Here is a 27,249-nt window from a genome sequence, read left to right on the forward strand (position 1 = left end):
CTATGGGTGAGCAAAAAAGCAGAAGCAACTTCTGACTTCCTGCCAGCTTCCCCATTGACATGTTTAATGACGAAAGTAAACAACAACAACAACAACAACAACAACAACAACCTCCCTTGTAGGAAGCTGGCATGGAGCACTGGAAATGATGGTCAGTGATCACAGCTGACTGTGGCAGTGTAGCAGCACTGAGGTGGCCACAATTTTTCAATCCCACAGGGGTCATGGGTTCTAGATTTTGGACACATTGTCTAAGTTAGCCCATTTGAGGTTCAAAAACTGTTGTCCTATGATGCACCATTTTGCCCAACTGAAAGTTACAAATGATCAAACAGACATGAGTATTTTAATAGTATATAGCTGCACTGACTCATGCATAAGTCAAAGCAATACTCTCTGAATGCCATAACATGTGAATCGGCTTTTAGATACTACACAGTTGAAACTACTTTTGAATTCCTTCTAGCAGGGTTGGGGACCTGTGACTTTTCAGGTCGCAACATTATTCACTGATGGCTAACCTGGCTGTGCCTGCTGGAAGCTGCCGTCAACCTCATCAAAGGGGCTACAGGTTCTCCATTCCTTAGGAACTGAGAATTGAAAGTTAAATCTTACAAAAAGCTAAATCTATGCCTTATTTTTAAAAATTGTTTGAATATCTAAAAATAAATAAATAAATATAATGTAATCAGCATGTTAATATTCTTTGTACCTAATTTATAGTAACGTCATTTAAGTATAATTAAAAGTTTACATAATTTAATGAGGACACTTGCTGTTATAAAGAGGAGTTTTATTTTCATTCATGGTCTTTGAAAATACCACTTCCTCCAAATTTAGCCTGAAGTAATCTTAGATATTATTGAACCAAAGTACTGAATTTGTTGCTATAGGAATAGACAGTATGAGTTGATATCCAGTACTGATGGTTAGAAGAAATCAATTAAAACACACTTCGTTTGTTGAAAAAAACCACAGGTCTACTTTAAAGGGGAAAAAAAATCAGCAGGATCTATGTTGAATATTTTTTTTAATCTTGATTCAGATACGTTGAATGACAATTAATCCTACCTATCATCAAGTTGGGAAAAGCTGATCCAGAAGTTACATATATTCTACAGCTGCTTTTCATGTGAAGAAGAAATGTACTGAATTAAAATAGTTTTTATATTGTTTTTCCTCATAGGAATTTATATAAGGCAATTAGTAATTAGTAACCTTGAAATAATGTGATATGCATATCTGCCTTCTATATGTAAGACTATATAAATATACATCAGTGGTGGGTTTCAAAACTTTTTACTACCGGTTCTGTGGGTGTGGCTTGGTGGGCGTGGCTTGGTGGGCATGGCAGGGGAAGGATACTGTAAAATCTCCATTCCCTCCCCAGTCCAGGGAAGGTTACTGCAAAATCCCCATTTCCTCCCAATCAGCTGGGACTTGGGAGGCAGAGAATAGATGGGGGGCGGGGCCAGTCAGAATTTTTACTACCGGTTCTCTGAACTACTCAAAATTTCCACTACGGGTTCTCCAGAACTGGTCAGAACCTGCTGAAACCTGCTGTTACATAGAATTTTGCTTTTGATTCACTAAAGTTCATGTTTAATATGAACTTCAGAGCAAATATTGGTTGAACATTAGGGGAATCTTAACAACAAAACCAATTATCCTAAATAATCCCTTCTATAGAGTGAATCATTTCTAACTCAGAAGTATGGGAGATATTAAAGTATGGGAGTATATTAAATTCTTCCTTCTGGGAAAGACTTCCTGCACATGGAAAATTTGCAAGTCTGGGACAGAATTCCCTACTGTTGTGGAATATTTATTGAATCCAAACCTGTTCTGCTTATGTTTTGGCTAGTTATTTTAAGATTCTTCGTGTTCAGTTCAACTTTTAATATAGCACTTGTGATAATTAGAATCAGAGTATACATAATTGAAAGATTTAGACCTGAATATAATTTATTGCGTAAAAGCTGCAATTTTACGTGCACATACTGATTTGGTAATATATTCCAATGGAGAAAACTATCTTACTTATTTTCAACATTTGAATACACACACAAGTGACTCTAGGCAGCTTATAATACATAGTCTAAAAATCTTGTAAAAAAGGTGTCATTAAAAATAAATGAAACTGCTGCTGTCTAATTAAAAGTTTCTAAGCTGAATGTAATTTAGACCAGAACTTTCTTCATCTATTTTCAAAAGAGTGCCTGTCTGATCAGGAGTTTTGAAGATCACAAAGGCTTGCATATTTTGTTATTTCGGGTTATTTCGGGTAGTCTGATTGCTCTAATACTGATTCATACACTTTCTAGCCTGAACTCCTGCACCTGTGAAAAATTCATATTCTTTTCTTTGGATTCTGGGACAGCAATGAAAAATACTGCAGTTATACACTTGTGTCTATTCTTAAATTCCATTTAATACAGTGAGGCCCAATCCTAAGTTTTATGGGTGCAAAATGGACACCAGGATGTGCAGCTGCCACTCTTAAAACACTTTCCCTGGGATTTATTGTGTAGTTGTAAGCCAGATATGATTGGCTGCATTTGGCTGAAGTAGACAAAGCACAATATGAGAATCCGGCCGTTCCTTTATCCATGATGAAACAAACCGTGTTTCGTTTCCCAGAGTAAACCTTGCGCCTCCCCCTGTCAGAAAAGCCGCTTTGCTCTTGCCTCAGAGGACGAGAAAGACGCTTTTCCCCTTAAAAGGTTGGGCGCACCGAGGCACCCAGCTTCATGAATGGAACTTCCCCTCCTCCTCCCTTGTGTGGGCGAGCTCATTCCGCTCATCACCGGGGTCCTTTTCCTCATCGGGGAGAGGAAGAGTGTAGGTGGGGGGAGGCGCAAATGGTTTCTTCTCGACGGCGCAGTGTTGTTTTTCCTGGAACTGCACCGGCCGCGTAAAAGGGCTGCGCAGAGGGGCCACGGCTGGCGCGCCTCGGGTTCCGCTTCGGATCGTCTCGAAGCAACGCTCCCTTCGCGCCGTTTCTCCTCCTTTTTCTGGGACGGGCGGGAGCGGAGAGAGAGAGAGAGAACGAACGGGGGCCGCTGTGCAGTTTGCAGCAATGGCAGAGCTAGAGGAGGGGGAGGGACGCAGCTCGAGCCAGAGCGGGCTCTCTTCGCTTCGGCTCCAGCAGATGGTCGTCGTTCCCCGCTAGCCGGCCAGACTGCCCCGCCGCCGCTGCTGCTGCCTGTGCTGGGACCCAGCAGCCTGTTCGCAGAGGAGCACCGCCATGTCGACCAAAGCAGAGCAATGTAAGTAAGCCACAGCGGCGAGACGGGGCCCGTTTTCTCCGCGGGGAATAAAAGACGCAGGACGCCGCCGCTGCTGCCCGAGTTTTTTTGGAGGGCGGGAGAGGTGCAAGGAAGGGAGGCCGGCCGGGAAACCTTAGCAAGGTGCGGGCGCTGTCCGTGGTGCTGGATACGGCTAGGTGTCGACGACCGGCCCTGCTTGCAAGCGGCGGGATTGGGAGAGGGGCGGAGCGAAAGCCGAGGGTTCCCCGGGCACTGCAGTTTTCGAGCGCTTGGTCCCGGGAACTTTTGCCTGTCCGACAATATTCTGCGACCCCATTTGAGGAGGCGTGTGGTTGCTCATTTCTGCCGTGGTGTTTCTGAAAGACCGCGTTTTAGGAAGAGAAGAAGACCTGACTGTATAAAATGGCGAGAGAAACCCAGCCCAAAGCAGAGGCCTTAGACGTGTTGTTGTTAGGATTTAGTCATTTTCTTCACAAAAGGGCCTAGCTTCATTTGTTTACTTCAATTGTCAGTGCAGTCCTACCTCTCTGCTCGTTCGTTTGTTCCAGCAGGTGTGATGAATACCGAAAATGAGTACCAAACAATTTTTTCCCCATAAGGAGTAATGTAGTGAGTCACAAGGCAGCCAACACTGACAAGTTCTTAACTGTGCATTAGTACCAAATAAACAAGTAGTATTGAGACAAAATTTTTGCATTAAAAAGTGTTGAGTACCAAATCCAATGAGTTTCAAAGCCATTGAGTATCAAGGTGCCACTGTATATGACTATGCCTTCGTTGCTGTGCTAGCTTACTCAACCTTGTCATCATAAAATTCAGGAGCTTTCAGTCACAGCTTCGTTGTTTCTTCCTCCCATACCTACTCCAGGCTTATTTGCTGTTTTACCCAAATAACACTGTTTTTCACTGTGGCTTTATGAGTTACCAGTCTATTAACTCAATTAATATATGATTAGAAAAGGAAGTAAGCTGGTCAGATCCATATGTATAAGCCAAATATTTATAAGGCATCTACTCAAGTTACCATAATATATGGCCAACTATTTCTGTGGTTTGATTACCCATCATTGAATGAAATAGTGTAATAGGATCACAGAAATACCAGATTGTATGGAACCTGTGGCTAGCTGCACTATTGTCCAGTGTAAATCAGAAGTTCCGGTTGAAATGTTCTGCAAAGCCTCTCAGGGAAAAGTAATTCATTTTGGGTGAACTTCTTAAACATCTTACTGATATGGTAAACAAACTCTATTTCAAATTGGAATTTGATAGGGTGCACACGATTTTCTCCCCTCTTAAACAAAACATTGCAACTAGTAGTTGACCAACATGCTGATCACAGAGCTACAGAAACATAAATCTGAGAAGGAGTACGCAGCTGCTACATTCAAATCAAATGGAGGATATTTCTCAACAGGTATCTTTCTGAAGTTTTCTTAGAAACCATCTGGGAAGAGAAACATTGTACCAGACCATTAATCAGAGAATTATTTTTATAGATGGTATAGCAAATACCAGGAAATTGTTCTTTCTTTTCATAGGAGGGATAAGTAGTTTTCTGCACTGGAATTCTCAGAATATGTTGTGGATGCTCCCTTAAAATGGCTGCCATAAGGGATTTCTTTCTGTTTTTTCTTTTTTACAAAGAAAGAAACCCCTTATGACACTTTGGCACTATGTCATTTTATTTTATATAACCAGAAATACAGATATAGTTGCTCCCTCATACTCCCTCTAGCTCTTCCTCTGCTTATCATTTTTCTTGGCAATGAGCACACTTCTAGTGAAAATACTGAACTTTAGCCATGCTCCAAATTTATATCTGATTTTGCCTACAAGGTTTGTGTGGACATTGGAAATAAAGGATAATGGGGATTAGATCCTTTGATTCATTTTTCATTTTAATTAAAAACAGTACTGTCAGAAACTCAGTTAAGCATACCATCAAAATAAATATGAACTAATATTTTGTTAATAATGAGACACATTTAGATGATTTTTACCTCTACAGTATTTTTAGAGAGGATAGTAGTACATGTAGAATTTAATTCATTAAGTGTTAACAGAAAGCATCTCCTTTTTAAATTCAAATCATGTGTTGATCATTAAGAGATACACAGTTGTAGTGTGTCTGGGAACTATAGTTCTATAAGTGAAATAAACTATAATTCCCAGGGTTATTTGGAGAAAAACATGATAGATAAGCAATTCATGCATCGTGGTGTTACAGGATAATCAAGAGCTCTTCAAATCTATTAACTACAGGAGGAGGAAGATATGCTACAATTGTTTGCCACCTTGAGTTTTGTAAAAATAATAAAGGTGGGATAGAAAAAAGTCAATAAATAAATAATAAACATCTCTAGGCTCTTAGTTCCTGCTGGAGAGCAAGAAAAGCCAGAAGATAGCTATGATCTTAATTCCTCTTTGTGATTAGAGTATTAGCCCATGAATCCCAATATTTTTTGGATAGTTGGCACTTTGGAATTCATAAAGCATATTGTGGGTTCTTTTACAAAAAGTTGCCATGATGGATAAAGCTAACCCATTTACTAACCTAATCTTGCGTAGCTTCTTCTCCAAAAACACTACACTACTAACCAGAGCATATAAAACATTTGCTAGACCAATTCTTGAATACAGCTCGACTGTCTGGAACCCATACCACATTTCTGACATCAATACAATTGAATGTGTCCAGAAATATTTTACAAGAAGAGTTCTCCACTCCTCTGAATACAACAAAATACCTTATGCCACCAGACTTGAAATCCTGGGTTTAGAAAATTTAGAACTATGTTGCCTTCGACATGATCTGAGTCTAACTCATAGAATCATCTATTACAATGTCCTTCCTGTCGAAGACTACTTCAGCTTCAACCGCAACAATACACGAGCACACAATAGATTTAAGCTTAATGTTAACTGCTCCAATCTTGATTGCAGAAAATATGACTTCAGTAACAGAGTTGTTAATGCTTGGAATAATCTACCTGACTCAGTGGTGTCTTCCCAAAATCCCCAAAGCTTCAACCAAAAACTGTCTACTATTGACCTCACCCCATTTCTAAGAGGTCTGTAAGGGGTGTGCATAAGAGCACAAGCGTGCCTACTGTTCCTGTCCTTTTGTTTCCTTTCGTTATATCCAATTAATATAGTTATTACATATTCATACTTATATATATGCTTATATATTATATAGTCATTTCATGCTTATGCTTATATATACTGTGTGACAAAATAAATAAATAAATAACTAAAAAGATATTGGTAAGGTTGCTCCCCCAACTTGATTTTTGCCTCCCGGTAGATTTTACTTTTTCAGTTTACCATTCATTTTTTTTCCTGAGTAGATGAACATGCTCCTAACCTATACATCTGCAGTAAGAATCTATTTCTTTTCTTCTAGGCATGCATGTCTAATTTTTAAAAGAAGGTTTGAGTTTCCTCCAGGGGATTCAGGGCCTTTGACTGGTGATGTGATGATATCATCAGAATGAACATGTTTAAATATTCAGGTCTTTTAAATATTTAAGAACACACAGAAATATGTGCATTAAACCGTAGAATATTGAAGAGTATTGTACCACCAAAAACTACAATTTTGCTTTTGATTTGATAACATGATTCTGGGACTGGAACACCAACTGAGCTGCAGAGCACTGAATTTTCCTGCTATAGAAGATGAAATGCATACCACATGGCTGAGTTTACACACAGAATTAAACAAAACCATGTTATGGCTAGAGTATGACAATAGTAGAGAATTCTTGTGCTGAATTAAGGCCATCCAACGTTTATCATATATTTGAATGCATTGCAGAGCAAATCTACCATATTTGTCCTGTCTGAGCAAAATCATGGAAATTTTGGTAAGTTTGTCATTGGCTCTGTGGGTTTTGAATCAGTTCTCTTTGTTTAGTCAGTCAGTCGGACAGTAATGCATGGTGATGCCTAAATGTGGTGATACCTAAACATGGGCGTGTAGAAGAGAAGAGCTACCTTCTTTGGTTCCCATATGCCTCATCTCACTTTCATATGCATTTTATCTCCTCTTAGTTGATCTACAGGTTGTTTTTTCTTACTTCAGCTTGAATATTTTCCTGTACCTTTCATATTATATTAGACTGAATAAAACAATTCAGACGAATCTTATGGTTGTGCTTCACAGTAATGCTGCTTGTTTGCATGTTGATTAGATGATTGCGATTTCAATGGACAAGGTCCAAGAACCAGAGAATGTTATATCAGTGGTACACAAATGTTAATAATGGTTCCTTTAATTTGTTCTCTATATTTCCAATGATTAGGAACAGTCCAATAAATGGGAGAGGAAGAAAGTAATGAAGAGACCACAGAGTTAGGGCGATATTGAGGACATATTTTTCCATGATTCACTGTCCACAATCTTGCAATCACTAAGTGTTTTAAAAAGATAACTGCCATAGTAATCAGAACTGAAGCTGCTAAACATATTAAATATAAGATCTTAAAAAATGAAGCTACTAGAAGTAAGTTGTAAGATGCAGAATTAAATAGTATGCTTGTTATTGATTGGGTCTGTACATCATGCTAAGCAATAATGTAGCTAAGTGTGTTATGTAAATTGAAATTGTGTGTACTCCAGTAGTAATAATCCTAGTGGAAAAAGGATTTGAGTTACTATGCAAGAAGAGTTTTAAGCAGAGATCAAACTCTAAACCAGACCTGCTATTTTTTTGACAATTGGTTAGTTTACAAAATACCTTGATTGCATCTCCTCTTCAGGTGCCTTCTTTCTTCTTAATCAACTTGTAACTAGGCAAGCTCTCCTTCACTAGCTTTACAGCTATACTCGCTGGACATATTCAGCTAGAGACTCAAATTTGTGAGCAAAGGGTTGTGGGCAGAATATAATAAAGTATATTATTTTCTGAGATGGAGAACTGAGCTAAGCATTTTTCCCCATTTTCTTCTTTCATGCAATACAAAATCCAGTTGCTTCCAAGATCCGATACTTGCAAGAATACCATAATCGTGTCCTTCACAACATTTATCCTGTCCCCTCTGGAACTGACATTGCCAATACTCTGAAGTACTTTTCTCAGACATTACTAAGGTAAGTTTTAAATTATGATCTCAAAGAAAAATATAAGTACTGTATGTATACAAGTAGCCTATTGACAAATGGTATGGCATTTTGCAGAAGGGTCAAAACTCATTGAAACATAGCTTGAATTAAGTAACTATGGCAGAATCTGGTTAGACTGGGCCTTTAAATGCAGCAGAATGACGTGGAATGAGATGTTTGAATTCTTTCTTACTTTTCTTCAAAGAAGTCCTAAAATTAAAGTAAGCAGAGAGAAACCCTATAGCCCAGACCAGTCTTTCCTGGCACACTATTTTTCAGGATGATATTAATGTACTGGAATATTTAAACTGTGATCAAGTACATCAGCCTTCTCAAACCGGTCCTCTGGTTATGCTAGGCTACAAAAGTCAGAAAAATTTAGTGTAGATTTATGCTACTTGGAAATTCTAGGAAATATATCTCAAAGGTGCTTTTTCAAGAGGCAACTGGACTTTTTTTTTCTTTGAAGACGCTTCACTTCTTTGAAGCAAAACGTCTTCAAAGAAAAACAAGAAAGTCCAGTTGCCTCTTAAGAAAACACTTTTGGGACAACTATGACCTCAATGACCGAGAATCTCCATAGACATCTGGGAAATATAGTGTAATCCATCTGAAAGGCAACAGGTTAGAAAAGTTAACTTTCTCATGCACATGGTAGCATTTTGTTCTATTTTACATGCCTTGGTGTTTTTTTTAAATTAGACTATTCTACATTCTGTAGACTGGGCCATGGCTTGTCAAGGTTAACTGCATGCTACCCAACAGCCAATTCTAAACTCACAAATAAAAGCTTGTGTTTATTCTACTGATACTCAGCTTTAGAAAAGTCAGAGGTTTAGTAACCTAATTATCCAGCCTTCTGTAAGCTAGAGAATGTACAGTACAGTAGTTATACAGTATTATTGCCCTGTAAGGCTAAGTGAGTAAATTATAATTAGAAATGTCCTCAATGTTTGATTAGTCTTCATTCTGAAAATATTATAAACAGCAGTAATCTTTATAAGATTGGTTTTATAGTAGTCTCAGTGATTCTAGATACTTTTGATAATGAAATTAAAATTTGGACTCTGTCTCAAGTTTGTCCTGCATTCAGGATTTGGTTTAATCCCATCTGCAGTCAATAAAATTAGTAAGAAGCTTGTTTGCTGCATAGCTATAGAACAGGAATTTTCCTATAAAGATTCTCTAGTGCAGATAATCCTTGTGATCAAATTATCTTCTCCTTAGTAATGATGTTATTTTGAAGGTGTCAGATTTTTGTCCACATATATTTACCCCAGAGCTTTTAATAACAACTTGATTTATTGAAATTATAGGCAACTATTTGTGAAAAGATTTGCCTTCTGATTGCTGCAGATCATATTGTTGTTAAAAGTAGAGGAAAATGTTAGATTTTTTTTCAAGCAATTAGTAACCCAGTGGCCTCTCCATTGACTCAGTACTCATGAATTTATGGCATAATCAAGGTGAATTCTGCTATTCTAAATAGTGCAATGTAGAAGATAATATTAATACGCATGTATCATATAATAATCATTTTTCCAGAGCTTGATTAATTATTTTCACAAGCATGTTTTGGATGGGATATATACTTGAGCTGAAGTTTAGGAATACAAATTTCTGAAATAACCCCAAACTGTTCTTTGAGCCAAGCTTGATCTGGGAATTTTTTGGCTGATCCAAGTAGGGAGTTTTGGAAATGGTTCACCACTGGCCTCTTCCAATTTTTAATATTGTCTTAGCTAAAAATTTACTTTGGAAATTAGAAATAAAATAGAATGGTAGAACTGCATGGTTGATTACTCAGTGAGCTCACTGAGCCTCTGGAAAAGGATATCATGCTTCAAAACTGTTGCCAAGATTTTGTTACAAATTTTATGGAAGGAAGATCCATACTTATCTAAATGACCACATTACCAAACACTCATAGTATCTCTTACTATTTGATCAGAAACTCTAACTAAACTTATTGCAATTCTTTTTCTGATCTTAGACATATTTTTTCCTTTAAACCACAATTTTCCTTTAAGAGCTGATATATAGTAGTAATGATGAGAAGTAGAATGTGGTGGACCAAGAAGAGTTGAGATCCAAGTTCTCACTAGATATTGGAGCCTTTTGGGTGATATGGGTTATCAGAATCTCTCAGTCCCACTCACTTCATAGGATAGTTAGGACAATGAAATATTTGGATTTGATTCCTGAACTATGCAAACTTAACACTTACAAGTTCTAAAAGCATGTGTATCCTTTCCTTAGATTGCATGGCTGCACAGCATAATCCACCTAGAACTTCTAAAGAAGGAGTGGTATAGAACATTATAACAAGATTAGTTTTGTTAAGAAATAAGCAGTAAACACTGCACTAACATAGCCACTCTCTTATATATATATTTCTTTCATATATGGTCAGTGTTAATATGAGTAGTAATGGGACAGATGAAAAGAACACACATTTCAGTTCTTAGCAATGTCAACCTCTCTCCATCAAAACTTGTAGTCATGTAGGAAGACATTTTCTGTAAAGAATTCAATGCCACCAGCATAATATGAAAAAAGTAGATGCTGCTCTATTATCTTAATGTGTCTTAACTTCCCATGTGCTCAAATGAGTTTAAACCAAAATCCTGTTGCTCATTATGACTTCAGAAAAATGGTCAATTTAGTGATCTTCAAATGTGGTTGGCTACAGCTACCTTGAAGTCTCAGAAAAAAAGCTAAAAATAATCTTAGGCCTGAAGAATCAGGGAGCTGATGCAACTATAGAGTGAGAGAATTCTCTATTCAGCAAAGTAAATTCTTTATATTGTAAGTTAAATAAAAACTAAACTTCAATCCAGAAATTTCTTTTATATATATGTGAATGTGTATTATGTATACTATACTGTTTATATGTATACACAGACACACACACATCCCTTTTCACTGAGCCCTTATTTGGCTGCTAATCTTTACAAGCATGTTGCAGAATTTTCTGTGTTGTGGACATGGGTAGAGATTATGGAAGATGACCTCAATAGATATATGAAGGGTCTGTTGTCTAGGCAAAGGTTTCTGCATATATTATCTCCATCAAAGTTATCTTCCATACTCTCTATAATGTTGTCAAAATACTTGTAGTTACTTTAGACCTAGTCCAGAGGTAAGAAAGCTGTGTTTCTCCAGATGTAGGAGATGATCTTTATCATCCCAAACCAATGGAATCCAAGACCTGGAGCCCAGCTATATTTGAAGATTCTCTTTGCAGTTAAGAAATTGCTGCAACAATTGTTTCATACAAAAAGTGGCACACTGAAAATCAAACTGTTTTGCCATAGTTTACTCAATTAATTTATAAATGAAGATTGAATGGAACCAATATATTTTGTTGACTTTCATTAAGGATGATTTGGGTTGCATTTCAATTTGCTCCTCAAATGTCTTTCTTTGTAGTCACCCCAAGGATAAAACATGATCCTTGATTTACAGACATCTTGAGAGGGTATCAAATTTGGGGAGGGGAATTGGGCTATTCTGGTTTTAATTGGAAAGATGGGAAAATGGAAAGAAATTGCATTGAATTTTTTGACAAACAAAACATCACATAAAACAATCACCATGCACAGCGCATAATACATTGATTCATTGAGCTCCTCCTTAAGTTTTTGGCCAAAAGCATTTCTCTGCATTTAAGCATGAATTTAATTTTCATGCATTGCTCATTTCCAACCTGTTTTACCCCAAATTTCCACTGTGATTATAAAAATGTAATAATTCACCTCATATAAATAAGCTCCTTGCTAATAGATTTCTGTTATTCAAAAATAAGCCAAAATCCAAATAACTTTCTAAGAGCTTCTGCATAGACAGCCAAATTATTCAGGTTTTTTAAAAAAATGGCATTGTGTCAGAAAGAGTTGGTGAATGCAAGCTGAACTTCAGGAATGATTTTTGAAATGGTGACAGTGACTTACAGTTTTCACTTTAGGATGCCCAAATACAAAAGGGCAGATAAGATAGGCTAGAAGAATTATTGTTACACAGAAGCAAAGGAAACTGTTCCCACTCAAAAGTCTCTTACATAGGTGCCATTAAATATACAAAAGCCCTGTCCCTTTTTGTCCCCTCCCCATACGATCCTAGAGAAATGTAGACACTTTGAAACTGGAATGGAATGGAACGGAATGGAACGGAACGGAATAGAATGAGAGTTGGAAGGGACCTTGGAGATTTTCTAGCCAACACCCTGCTCAGGCAGGAAACCTTGTACTATTTTGTCCAATCACTTCTTAAAAACTTTCAGTGTTGGAGCATTCACAACTTCTGGAGGCAAGTTGTTCCACTGATTAATTGTTCTAACTGTCAGGAAATTTCTCCTTAGTTCTAGGTTGTTTCTCTCCTTGATTAGTTTCCACCCATTGCTTCTTGTCCTACCCTCAGGTGCTTTGGAGAATAGCTTGACTCCCTCTTCTTTGTGGCAACCCCTGAGATATTGGAACACTTTTATCATGTCACTCCTAATTCTTCTTTTCATTAAGACAGACATACCCAACTCCAGCAAGTGTCCTTTATATGTTTTAGCCTCCAGTCCCCTAGTCATCTCTGCACTCTTTCTAGAGTCTCCACATCGTTTTTAAATTGTGGCAACCAAAACTGGATGCAGTATTCCAAGTGTGGCCTTACCAAGGCATTATGAAATGGTATTAGCACTTCATGTGATCTTGATTCTATCCCTCTGTTAATACAGCCTACAACTGTGTTGGCTTTTTTGGTACCTGCAGTACACTGCTGGCTCATATTTAAGTGATTGTCCACTAGGACTCCAAGAATCCTCTCACAGTTATTGAGCCAGGTACCATCTATGCTATAACTGTGCACTCGGTTTTTCTTGTCTAAATATAGAACTTTACTTTTTCACTGTTGAATTTCATTTTGTTAGATAGCATCCAATGTTCAAGTCTGTCAAGATCTTTCTGTAACTTGAGCCTATCTTCTGGAGTGTTGGCTATTCCTGCCAGCTTGGTGTCATCTGCAAATTTGATGAGTTCCCATCTATCCCTCATCGAAAACATTGATGGAGATGTTAAAGAATACTGGTATAAAACAGAGCCTTGAGGGTACCCCACTGCATGGAGATGCAGTTCTGTTGAGGACTACATGTTGAGTACAGTTGACCAGTCAGCTATGAATCCATCTGATTGAGATGCTGTCTAACCCACATTTGTCTAACTTATCAAGTAGTAGGTTATGGTCTACTTTATCAAATGCTTTACTGAAGTCCAAGTAAATTATATCCAGCATTCCTCTGGTCTACTAATTTTGTCACTTTGTCAAAGAATGCAATAAGATTAGTCTGGCATGATCTGTTTTGACAAACCCATGTTGGCTTTTTGGTACCTGCAGTACACTGCTGGCTCATATTTAAGTGATTGTCCACTAGGACTCCAAGAATCCTCTCACAGTTATTGAGCCAGGTACCATCTATGCTATAACTGTGCACTCGGTTTTTCTTGTCTAAATATAGAACTTTACTTTTTTCACCATTGAATTTCATTTTGTTAGATAGCATCCAATGTTCAAGTCTGTCAAGATCTTCTGTAACTTAAGTCTATCTTCTGAAGTGTTGGCTATTCCACCAACAATGGTGTCATCTGCAAATCTGATGAATTCCCAATCTATCCCCTCATCGAAAACATTGATGGAGATGTTAAAGAATACTGGTATAAAACAGAGCCTTGAGGGTACCCCACTGCATGGAGATGCAGTTCTGTTGAGGACTACATGTTGAGTACAGTTGACCAGTCAGCTATGAATCCATCTGATTGAGATGCTGTCTAACCCACATTTGTCTAACTTATCAAGTAGTAGGGTGTGGTCTACTTTATCAAATGCTTTACTGAAATCTAAGTAAATTATATCCACAGGATTTCTCTGGTCCACTAATTTTGTCACTTTGTCAAAGAATGTAAATACAATTTGTCTGGCATGATTTTTTTTTGACAAACCCATGTTGGCTTTTGGTTATGACTTTGTTGGCGTCTAGGTGTTCACAGATTTGTTGGTTGATCATCTTTTCCAGAATCTTCCCAGGTATTGAGGTCAGGCTGATAGTTTCTTGGATCTATTTTCCCCCCTTTTTTGAAGATGGGAACTACGTCAGCTCTTTTCCAGTCCTCTGGTAGTTCCTTGGTGCTCCAAGATCTTTGAAAGATATAGTTCAGTGGTTCTGAGATCATGTCTGCCAGTTCCTTCAGAACCTTGGGGTGTAATCCATCTGGTTCTTATGATTTGAACTCATCTAGGGTGGACAAGTGCTCTCTTACCATTTTCTTGCCTATTTTAAGTTGTATTCCTAATCTGTTTTTTACAGTACTGTTTTTGATAGGTTGGATCATTTTTTTTCCTTTTGTGTAAAGACAGATACAAAAAACGAGTTAAGCAGTTCTGCTTTTCCCCCTTGCTTGTCATCTTCTTGCCACTTTCAACATCCTAAATACATCCTTTGGAAAGGCAGAATTATGTACAGGTTCTACACTGATATTCCTTTTGGGATTGAAATTTTTGAGCTTATTGAGAATATACTATATTCTTTGTGTCAGATCTGTGCTAATCTTTAAAAAGATGCTTTGCAATATATTAAAGCAGATATAAGTCACCTCTTTTAAAATAATTTACAGCAGCTGTACCTTGAAAAGTTTATGTCGTTGCCTTGGTATCTGCTCCTGGGGGTTGCATAAACAAAAAGTTAAAAAGTTATGATATTTATGTAGTTACTTACCAAGCACACCTAAATTATATTAAAGTAACCAAAATATCTTTACAATCCCCAAGGCATGACACAACTTTTGAGCACCCCTAATGTTTGGAAATCGAATGTTGAAAAATTTGACATGCCCTAACAGGGGGTTAGACTAGAAGATCACTAAGGTCCATTCCAACTCTGTTATTCTGTAATTCTGAAATGTTGCATGTACCCGCACAGCACCTTTGCTTTCCTGGCAATCCCAGAGAAAGAGTATATTTGTATCTGTAGCATGCAGAAACAAGACCATCTTCTAATACAACAAAGCCAATTCCAAAAGAGGTACTTTATACACCTCCCCATTCATGGTGAAGCATTATTTACCTAAAAGTTGTTCGTGGAAATGTGAAACCAAGTATGTGACAAATCCCAACATGCAGTGCAGCGCTCTTTTGGTTAAGGAGATATAAGGCTGTACCCTCAGGATTTAGAATAGTGGGAGAACAAGTCTAGCCATTGTATTGGAAATCTTAATAACAGGTAGAGAATCAATGATTGAAACTTTTCTTAAGTCTGGGATGCCTTGCTGGAGAGCAATAATTGTTGCCTCATTTATGCAGTTGTCCTTTACATGCAACTGTAGGAACTGTCCTACATGCAACTCTTAAAGCAGCAGTTCCCAATTTGACATTCTCCAGATACGTTGAATGTTCCCACTTGGCATGGGAATAGTAGTCCCAACACTTTTGGCAATTACCAAATGTATTGTTTGGTGATGTCTGTATTAAACAAAACCCTTATTGACAATTAAATAATTACTTTTAGGGAAACTTAAAACTGAATTTTGTCTTTAAACTTTCTGAGCAGTACCATAGCAGTATCTGAAGATACAAATGACACACCCAGGTGGAGCCAGTAGCCCCATAAGTGGAAATTTAGTTTTCAAATGCTTCTGCTGGAGGAAATGCATGAGATTCCAAATTTTTCATCCCCATAAAAAGCTGTTCTATCTATGGAAGTGAGCATGTAGGAAGAAAAGCCACTCAGATATGCCTCTTCCACTTATATCAGCAAAATCTCCTTCAGATCTCAGTCCTTCTGGAATAGAGAGAACCTTTTAAAGTTGTGAATGGAAACTAATCTGTATTGTGAATACCTTCCAAGCAATTTATCCTATGAGACCTAATAGATTATGGTTAACTCTTCATTAATATTCATATGAAGGAAGGACTAGTTCTGAAAAACAATAGAAGAGGATAAAGAAGCAGAATGTCTTGCACAAACTGAAAGGCTCCTTCCATATATAGAAAGCATTTAACCTTGTTTCTTATTGGAAAGAAGCAAAGGACAGAGAGTGTCCTGCAAATCCACCAACATTATTGCTGACAACATTAGTGGAAAGGGAAATAAAGGAGAGAGTTTGAGGAAATGTCAGGACAATTGTTTGTTCCCTTTACCTTACAAAATGTTGTATTGGTAAACACAGATGTAAAAGGAACAAGATAGGATATGAAGTGCTTATTTGATCAGAATGGCTTTATATGTTCTTCATATGTCTTTGGATATTTTTTTAAAGATAATATGAATAAAAGCATGATATTGCCCTCATAATTTGCTATGGGACTTTTATTTGGCACAAGTTTTGTTATGGAAAAAGTATTGACCTAGAAAAGCTTTTGACCTGAATTTTATGTTCTCTTGTCCTTAGAGAATATATGAGAAGAAGAATTGTGGGAAACAAGCCAAAACATAGTTTTTATCACTGAGATATTTCAATAATAAAATTCATTACACTTTTAGGAAACAGACAGGATGAGGGTGGATTACTGCATGATGGGATATGTAGTCTCTGGACAAAACAGTTCCATATTGAAGAGGACAACCTTGAGTCAAAAATTGGCATTGGGTGCATAAATACATATGAAAACTAAAGCTCAATATGATTTAATTATTGCTGCAAATAAAGTGAATAATTTAGTGAAAATCAGAATGAAAACTAATAAGAAAGCAAGTAGAAAGATACAGCACAAGTGATCAATTAAACAACCCTCCCTCCTTTGGGCTTCTATATTAATTTGAGGTACACAAGCTAATGGTCTAATGTAATAGAAGTCGGTATCTTTATCCCTACATTTCTGTTTATTACAGTTAGCATTGCTACTAGGGTAATTTTTAGGGATATGTTGCATTTAGATGACTTATTGGTTATATTTTATTGACTACTTTCATGACAACTGAATAATAGTTAACTAGAAACCAATTTAGGTGAACTGTTATACAAGGCACAATAAATATTTTAGAATTTAAATATGTTAGACCAAATAATTCTCCAGCTACACTGGAGAATACACTGGTTAAAGTTTTGGGGCTGGGTCCATTCTCTACAGCAGGGGTCTCCAACCTTGGTCCCTTTAAGACTTGTGGACTTCAACTCCCAGAGTCCCTCAGCCAGCAAAGCTGGCTGAGGAACTCTGGGAGTTTAAGTCCACAAGTCTTAAAGGGACCAAGGTTGGAGACCCCTGCTCTACAGCAGTTCCCCTCAGTTTGGTCCACACCAACTATGTGGGCCCCAGAATTCCCAACAAATGACAAACTGAGAATTCTGAGTATTGTAATGCTAACTAAACTTAAGGGCACCAGACTGGGGAAAGTTGCTTTGTACCACTGGATGAAAAAAAAAAGGCACACTTGAAAATACTTGCACATTTATAGATTACAGCACCATAATATGCTGTCTATATCCTAGAGCTATGAGTAACTTTCCCAATGCTATCTTTGAAGATATCATTTGGGAATTTTTGCTTCTGAATAATCAAATCGTTGAGTCTAATAAAAGAAGGAACTTTAAAATATTAAGATGTTATTCAACACTCTTCTCAATAACCATCAGTGGAAAGTTAATTTCTGCAGTATGTAGAAAATTAACCATAGTCGCAATGATAAGTGATTTTTCAAATAGTTTCTCTTTCATCACACAAAGATGAATGGATATGTAGTTTGGTGCAATGTAAATACACTTTTTATAACTTAATTCTTTAACACAAATCATTTTTGCAAGAGTGGTGAATATCTGTAGCTCGGGTGTAGGATGAGGGTGAAGGTTCATTTTCCAAACATTTCATTACCAGGCTAGGTAACATCCCTTAAACTCCACTGAAGATGTTAACTAGCCTGGTAACAAAATGTTTGGAAACCAACCCACAAGTTCGGAGAACGAACCTTCACCCTTACAAATCATTTTATAATAAAGTAGAAAAGCATTTACAGTCATGATATTATCTTTAGCTTTTCTGATTTCAGTAAGAGCCAAAGCGTGGTTAAGATTATAGTGCTAAACTTACTTATTGGGTGTCCACTTAGACTACCTTCTGATTGTTGTTATACTCTTACTGCAAGTCTCAGATTATAAAATGCTATACTAGTTATATTATGCCCTTGTAGTTTGCTTACTTAACAGCAGTTTTTAAACAGTTATTTAAAAAAATTAGCATAATTTGATTAGGGGGATTTTCAGAAGGCGCAGCAGTCTATTTTTTGCTTCCCATGAAGCTTTTCTTTTATTCTAAATTATTTTTCCTTTAGTTTGTAAGTTCATTAAATAATGTAAGTAGCAAAACAATGAATGCTAACACCTTTTCTGCTATGCAGTTATATATAACTGGTAATGCTTGCTTAGTCCTTAGAAAGTAACCACAAAATAGAACAGCATTATGTTTCCTCCCCGCCCCCAATTAAAAGCAGACACAAATTATCATTCTCATTAGCTCACAAACATATGCTGCAGCCCATCAATTATATATTATTTTAAAGCTTACCTAATGTAGTTTAGCTAACATTTTAGAAATATATATTATTTCTAAATCCATGTGCCTGTTGAAATCTCATTATCTCAGATGATACTGAAAGACTGTCATGAAACAGTATCATGTATTACATACAGACATTATTTTAATGCAATAAACATGTGATTTTTAAGGTTCTCTTAACAAACACACATGTTTATTTTTTGCTAAAACATGTTTCTGTAAGTGTCACACCTATCTTTTGCAAGTATTTTCTCTTTGGTTTTCCAGTCATGAGGTTCCAAATGTTATCTCAATATTTATTTGATAAAAGGTCAACAATTCACACAATTGACATGGTGCAGCTGTAGCTTTTGTTTTCTATAACAAATCGCATCCAATTCTGTAGAACTGTAAAACATGGGTGTGCCACTGAAACATGCATTTTTATATTTTTGCTCCTTATGAACCAGATAACACATGAGATGCAATGGAAATTTCCCCACTTGTAGCAATTTTTGAACTGTATTTCTCCTAAGCGTGGAAGTAAATGGTTGCTAGATTTTTCAAGATGCCTTAGTATTGGTAGAGACTGCATCTCATGTGGGATGTATCTGGAGTTTTATTATTTGTTTTATAGTGTCATTTCAATGTAATGTGCTGTTCTTTGTGTCTTTGTTGTCTCTTTTTTTTCTTTGTCCCCCCAACAGCATTTTGTCCCGCACAGGGAAGAAGGAGAATCAAGATGCCTCCAATTTGACAGTGCCCATGACCATGTGTCTTTTTCCTGTGCCATTCCCACTCACCCCATCTCTAAGACCACAGGTCAGTTCCATCAACCCTACTGTTACTCGCTCCCTCCTTTACAGCGTCCTGCGAGATGCTCCTACTGAACGAGGCCAGCAAAGTCGGGATGCTCAGTTATCTGACTACCCATCATTGGACTATCAAGGACTATACGTGACATTGGTGACTCTGCTGGATCTAGTTCCTTTGCTACAACATGGTCAGCATGGTGAGTGAATTCTTCTTATACTCAACATGATACATAAAGATTGTAGGCATATGCAGGGTATTTCAGAATATCTCCAAATCAGATGCCTTCAGATGTATTTGGACTAAAGTAGCCATCTTCCCAGTCTATAGCCTACTAACCAAACTGTTACTATTATGACCAAACTATTATGGATTTTTTGTAGTCTAGCTAAAGTCTGGGAGGGGAAGGTTGGCTTAATATTAATTTGCAAAACTTAAGTCATTGTTAATTGCCACATATAAAAATGTGTGTGTGAGAGTACATAATCGCACATTTACACACAGTATTTTATATATCGAAGACAGAAATGGCTTGTTGGGGTTTCTTTTTATAAGCTATATTAAGCTTGTTTTGGCTCTTACATTAATATTTTGTCTTAATAAGGTAAGAAATTATGTAACTGATTTTTAGTAATAATAATTTGAGTCTCAGTAGAGACTCAAAAATATTAAAGAAGTGTCTTGGAAGCTTCAGGGTTTCCATATCTGCACCTGGAATAAAAAATAAGCAGCCTAAAATTAATACACACACATATAATATTAATTCCTGCATGTATTCAGCATATATAGCAATATTTACAAATTTAGAAGCATGCAGTGATATCCATATATATTTTTGTCATTATTTCTTTTGTGTGAAAAGTGTATGTATCAGCTCACATGTATTCTTCTTGCCACATGATCTGAATCCCTATTCATTGATTCCTAAATATAACCAACATTAATGACAGTATATAAAAAAAATTAAATAGTGAGATTACTTTAAATAGCATTCATATATATGTATATGATGCATCAGATCAATGTGTGACAGAAGCATAGCAGTATATTAATTGTTTTCAGTATAAATTTACATTCTGTCTTGTTTACTGAGGACATGATCAAACAAAGATTTTTGTGGTAATTGGCACAAGTGCCATATCTGAATTGGATCTCCTTTTTTAAATATTAGGATCATATTTAGCGGCACGTCCAGAAATCTCATGGACCCAAAGTTTCTTAGATATTACAGTATTGTAGAACGTGGCTGTGTTGCAGACCACACTAGATAGGTTCATGATCTACTAATTTCAATTGGATCAATTTAGTGATCAAAATCAATCATAGATACTCCAGGTGTAGAATTGCTACTAGTTTCTGAATATTTGGGCCAGAATTAATGTTGTGACCTTCAATTTAGCAAAGAGTGTTATCAAATGAGTTAGCAGGAAATATCCTTAAGTGTCAGTACCAGGAGTTCCACATAAGAAAGTTGGATCCCATCATCAGTTTTCAGAGTCAGTCCAAGGATCTTCTGGTTATGAGTTATTTCTTATCATTTTTTGGAAATGCAAGGATAACAGTACATGAGGTGATGATACAAAGTGGGCACACACAAGAAGGTTTTAAGAAATTTTCCTGTTCTTTGGTGGGGGTGTTAGTTTTGATTTTAGGCTATTTTAGGGCATAAACTCTAATTTCTTGCCACTTATTGTACCTTCTACCAATGTACTTAGACGGTGCTCCGTGAGTGGTTAAACAACCTTAGATTTTTTTCTTTTTAGTAAGTAATGATAGACCAGGCAGTGTAGACTATTGAACATAATGTTTCAACTCTAGTTTTTTCCACATCGTCTTCCTTCCCATTTCAATCCTTTTACTTCTACTGCTAAAACTGATTAACTCATAAGGTGATAAAATAAGAAAAGCCCTTTCACACAGTGATTGCAATTGTTTATTCATATTGTTTGTTCTTTGTGCCTCTGATAGATCTTGGACAGTCCATTTTTTATACCACTACATGTTTGCTACCTTTTCTCAATGATGACATCTTGAGTACTTTGCCGTACACAATGATCTCTACTTTAGCTACATTCCCACCATTTCTGCACAAAGATATCATAGAGTATCTCAGCACATCATTCTTGCCCATGGCGATATGTAAGTAAATTTGGTTAATTTGTATTTGCATGTAAGTAAATCTGGCTTCACTTGTGAAGGAGAATAGTGTATTCTGCTTTGGAGAGTTGATTTTTAGAATACCCAAAGATGGATGAATTGGCCAAAGGATTCAAAAGTATTTATTTATTTATAAAATTTATCGGGCACCCATCTTATCATAAGGTGCCTCTGGATGGTATATATATATATACATTAAAACATAAATAAATTAAAGCCAATGTTTAAAATCTAAAGACACGTGGGGTGGGCAGGGAGGTGGAATGTGGGGAGATAGCATCCTTTGTTAATCAATCACCTCTAGTGTGCTGTTCCCCCATTAGGGCCCAAGCCCAACTGGCAGAGCCTGGTCTTTAGGCCCTTACGAAAGGACCCTCCTCCTGGACACTGAATTCAAAAGTATTCCTTATACTTCTTAGTTTCCAGCTTTTGTTTTTAATAATTAAGGACTGTAGATGGATGATTCTAGGCAAGCAGAAACTAGTTTTCCTACAATTCTATTTAAGACCTTTTGAATCTCTTAAAGCTATGTACATCCCCATGGGGATTTCACTATTTCCACATGCCACTGGATTGAACCCATTTTACACTGAAATGCAAAATCCTTTTTCAAGAAAATAAAATTCAGAAAAGACAATGCATTTAGGGTTAATACAAGAGCTGGTTTTTTAATCGCTAAGAAATTTGGTAGCCATTCCCAAAAACAATCAACAAATTCAGTCTGCCCTTCTCTCAAAAAAGAGAGAAATTAATATCAAAAGAGCAGGAGAAAACAAATCAAAACTTTCATACCCTAATTTGTCTAGATAGATGTTTCCCATTTGAAGGTAGATTACCGTATATACTCGAGTATAAGCCGAGTTTTTCAGCACGTTTTTTGTGCTGACGCCCTCGGCTTATACTGGTCTCTGACTTATACTGAGTTTTTTTTTTAAGCCTCTTATAATATATACGGCTTATACTGAGTTTTTTTTTTTCTTTTTCACATTTTACGGACGGTAGCGGAAGCCCTGCGGTGCAGTGAGGCGGGCGGGGGGAGCCAGCCTTCTCAGCTGAGGAGGAGGTTTCCCCAACCGGTAGGTGCCTCATTTCCCACCCTCGGCTTATACTCGAGTCCCCAGTTTACCCCAGTTTTTGGGGTAAAATTGGGGACCTCGGCTTATACTCGGATCGGCTTATATTCGAGTATATACGGTACTTGCCAAAATTTTGGCATTGTTACTTTAGTCTTTTTTCCAATACATCTTATTAAACAGATATCTGACATATTTTTTTTCTTGAGGTTTACAGTGTTACAATGCTGCAAAACAGGTTTCATATTAACATTTTAGGAATGGGGAGCCCAATCTGATTGCTGTGAACAGTTTCTTTGATGCCCAATGGATACTTTTCCATTTTAAAAAGACTTTTCATAAAAAAAAAAAGATGGCGTGCATTAAGTTTAAGCTGCATCGCCAGAGGCCCCATTAATATTGGAAAGTATAGGGTAATTGCAATCCAATGCTTGTTTGGAAGTATGCCCTAATATAATAATATATTAATTGCATCTTCTTTTTATGTATGTTTTATCCAGAGCTCATATCAGAGTACTACTTGGAGAACTTTATTTCTCTTTTTAAATGTCCTCTCCTTAAATGTTTGATTTTCTATTCCTTGTTTTGTATTCACCAGAATAAGCTATTTGCAATGTTTGAACAATATATGCATCTCCCAAATCATGTAGCTTTTAGGTTTCTGTGAGAATCTTCCAGAACTTTTCACCTCCATCAAAACTCTTAACAATGCGTTTTTCAAAGAAAAACACCTGAAATAATTGGCTTGTGAGCCTCTGGATGGCTGGGAAGATGGTTTGCCTCAAATTTGTCTGCTCTTGAGCGATATAATTTTCTACTCCCCCTTTATTCTCCCTACATTATTGTCACTTGAATAAACATTGTTATTCTTTTGTTATGTGAAGCTGATATTTACTATACATGTACTTTATATATATATAAAGGTTGCTATAGAAATAAGCAGATTTTAAAATTGGGTGGAAATATCAAGAGTGAAGTTGAGAAAGAGAAAGCCATAGAATTTGTATTGCTAATATGGTGGTCAGGTATCCTATTTTCCTGAGAAGGATCTTCTATCTAAAGCAGGGGTTCCCAACCAGGGTGCTTGTACCCCCACTAGGCGCAGGATAGAATTTCTTGGGGTACAACAAAGATAGTTTATGTCCCTTGCGAGATGGAATTTTAGACAAAGAGTACCTTATGTCCTTAGTGATGAATCACGTCACAATTTCTTTTATAGGGAGTTCAAACGTTAATCAAATATTTCCTAGGAATGTGGGGTATAGAGAAGATTGGGAACCACTGCTAAATGTTTGTTTGAGGATAGAAATTATTACTAAAGTCTGTTCAGTTCCACTCAGGTTTAGAGAAAGAAATGTAAGAAGAAAAAATTCAGGTTTGAAGTTGCCTTTTCCATCTTTGTAGTAACTTCAGTCACTATGGCCAAAATAGTATTTTTTAACTGCATCTATTTTTTTTAAAAGGAATTCAAAAATGAATATTTGTTTAGTTGCTGCCATTTGTTTTTGGCTACTTCCATCTATTAGTGGACATAGCACTGTCCATTTCAGGTGCAGAAGTAGCACACCATTGTTAGAATTTTCACATTTTAAAAAGCTGAAGATATTTTCAGAAATCAGCTATGTTAGTATATATGTGTCTAGATTGTGATATCTAAAAGCTGAAATGGGTCTTTGACATTTTAAAGAAGTAACTGGAACATTTGTGAGTACTTTTCTCCAATTAGTTTTATTTTATTTTCATGGTATGGATTCTTCATTGGTTTAATCAAAGAGTCATGTGTGTACCTTTCTCCTAGTTAAGCAAAGAAAAATCTCCAGGTTTTAAAGTATTTCAAGCATTTTAGAATTCCAGTTTGAGCTACAGTATATATGAGTAATAGGTAGAACTGTGTTCCTGTACCAAAGAAGTAACTTTAGCACCATGGTCTTATCCTGGCAGGGAGATGGGTGGTTCCAAAATTAATTAATTAAAGAAATGGACATATAAAGAGGGGAAAACAGCCAAAACTAGCCAGACAACTTTACCAACATAGCTGAAGGTTTAGAGATTAATGTTCTGTGGGGAAGGGGCACAGAGCAAAGTATCTTGCAAAGTCTGCTGAATACTGCTAATTTTTTTTTTAAATTCACTACAGCTTCTGTCATGTTTGTCAAGTTGAAAAAAAAAGATCTTTATAAGCATTTCATTTTGGGAGTAACAGTATGCTCTGACAAAGTATTCAAAACAAGACCCAAACTTCTTGTAGGTCTTGGCAACAAGATTTAAATTGTGTGACGTATTTTATAGCCGGACTCAATTTTGGCTGATCTTGAGCTGAGCAAAATGGACTCTGCTGAGCACTTGAATATGAGATAACAACAAAGTGCCAGATCTATTGGATAGTTGAACAAATCATGTTGAAAGAAAACGTATTATTTCTTAAAAGAACAATACAAACTGTTTTTTTAAAAATGTATGTGGACATCCAAGTTATCAGAAATTGAGCATAATTTTAAAATATTGTATGTTTATTGAATATAGGAGAGGCAGGGAAAATGAATTTAAAGTACAGGTAGTCTTTGACTTACAACAGTTCATTTAGTTACAGCAGCACCGAAAAAAGAGACTTATGACCATTTTTCATACTTATGACCATTGCAGCATCCTCTTGGTCATTCTGATGCTTGGAACTAGTTCATATTTATGATGGTCTTGGAGTGTCTTGGGGTCGTATAATCACCTTTTGGGACCTTCTGACAAGCAAAGTCAATGGAAAAGCTAGATTCACTTAACAATCGTATTACTAACTTAACAACTGCAGTGATTCACTTAATGACTGTGGCACGAAAGGTTGTAAAATGGGGCAAAACTGTCTCCCTTAGCAACAGAAATTTTGGGCTAAATTGTGGTTTTAAGTTGAGGACTATCTGTATGCTTCTGTACCAGGAGGCATCTACCACAGTAAACTGTGGTACCATGAGTGTACCAACTGAGTGTACCATGTGGAAGAACTCTCCAGAGAGACATGAAAAGAAATAAGAATCTTGAACATTCCTCTAGCAAACACTATATTTAAGGGAACAGCTATTTTCTCTGCAATCCATGATAACAATTCTACTATTCCCCAGAGTAAAAGCAGAATTAGAAGACATTATTCTACTGGGACAATTGAAATGATCATTAAACCAACAAACTGATATCCATATTCACTCACCAAGAAAAGTGATTTTCATTGTTTGATTAAGATGGAGTGAACCCAGATACAAAGAAAATGAAACATTTTTCCTGAAAGATCTGTAATTCCACTGCTGTCATTCTTCAATGATAAGTGGGATATTGTGATACTAGTAACTATGAAATTGGGAGAGTATTTCTTTCAGATCCTAAAGGTGATCTGAAGCCAGTAGCCTATTCTTCCAAAATATTCATGGATCCAGAAAAATTGCCTGATTTCAGAAAGACTTTATTGCAAAAGAATAGATGTTTGAACAGTTCTCAAATGTGTGTGTATGTGTGGATAGACAGACAGAGAGATAGAGAGACAGAGAGATTTGAAGTGGGTATCACCGAGAGATCAGAAGTCTTTTCTTCCAGGTATGAGAAAGTAAATTCTTACTGCATAGCAGGGGTGGGTTTCATTTACCTTTGCTACTGGTTCGCACTGGCGGTCCCGTTGCAAACCAGTAGTAAAAGTAAGTAGAACCCATCCTTGGTCAGCTTGGAGGGAAATGAATAGAATAGAATAGAATAGAATAGAATAGAATAGAATAGAATAGAATAGAATAGAATAGAATAGAATAGAATAGAATAGAATTTTTATTGGCCAAGTGTGATTGGACACATAAGGAATTTGTCTTGGTGCATATGCTCCCAGTATACATAAAAGAAAAGATACATTCATCAAGACTGATAAGGTACAACACTCAACGATAGTCATAGGGTACAAATAAGCAATCAGGAAACAATCAATATAAATCATAAGGATACAAACAACAAAGTTACAGTCATACAGTCATAAGTGGAAGGAGATGGGTGATGGGAACGATGAGAAGATTAATAGTAGTGCAGATTTAGTAAATAGTTTGACAGTGTTGAGGGAATTATTTGTTTAGCAGAGTGATGGCATTCGGGGAAAAACTGTTCTTATGTCTAGTTGTTCTGGTGTGCAGTGCTCTATAGCATTGTTTTGAGGGTAGGAGTTGAAACAGTTTATGTCCAGAATGTGAGGGGTCTATAAATATTTTCACAGCTCTCTGTTTGACTCATGCAGTATACAGGTGATGGCAGCAACCTGAAATGGGCAGGCTAAAAATTGCAGATAGGGACAATAGATTTCATG

The 27,249-nt window shown here is 36.7% G+C and overlaps 1 protein-coding gene across 2 annotated transcripts in view; it reads left to right on the forward strand.

The window, feature by feature from the left end:
- The first annotated feature begins 2,974 nt into the window (after positions 1–2,974).
- Positions 2,975–27,249, forward strand: part of UNC79 (unc-79 homolog, NALCN channel complex subunit) — a 148,976-nt gene continuing 124,701 nt past the window's right edge. For both annotated transcript variants that reach the window (XM_058162614.1, XM_058162615.1), the window contains exons 1-4: positions 2,975–3,269; positions 8,247–8,367; positions 19,593–19,897; positions 21,667–21,837. In XM_058162614.1, the coding sequence (XP_058018597.1) occupies positions 3,248–3,269; positions 8,247–8,367; positions 19,593–19,897; positions 21,667–21,837 (619 nt within the window). In that variant the 5' untranslated portion in view covers positions 2,975–3,247. The remainder of the gene's footprint in view (positions 3,270–8,246; positions 8,368–19,592; positions 19,898–21,666; positions 21,838–27,249) is intronic.

This window comes from Ahaetulla prasina, chromosome 1 (assembly GCF_028640845.1).
Source record: "Ahaetulla prasina isolate Xishuangbanna chromosome 1, ASM2864084v1, whole genome shotgun sequence".
NCBI lineage: Eukaryota > Metazoa > Chordata > Lepidosauria > Squamata > Colubridae > Ahaetulla > Ahaetulla prasina.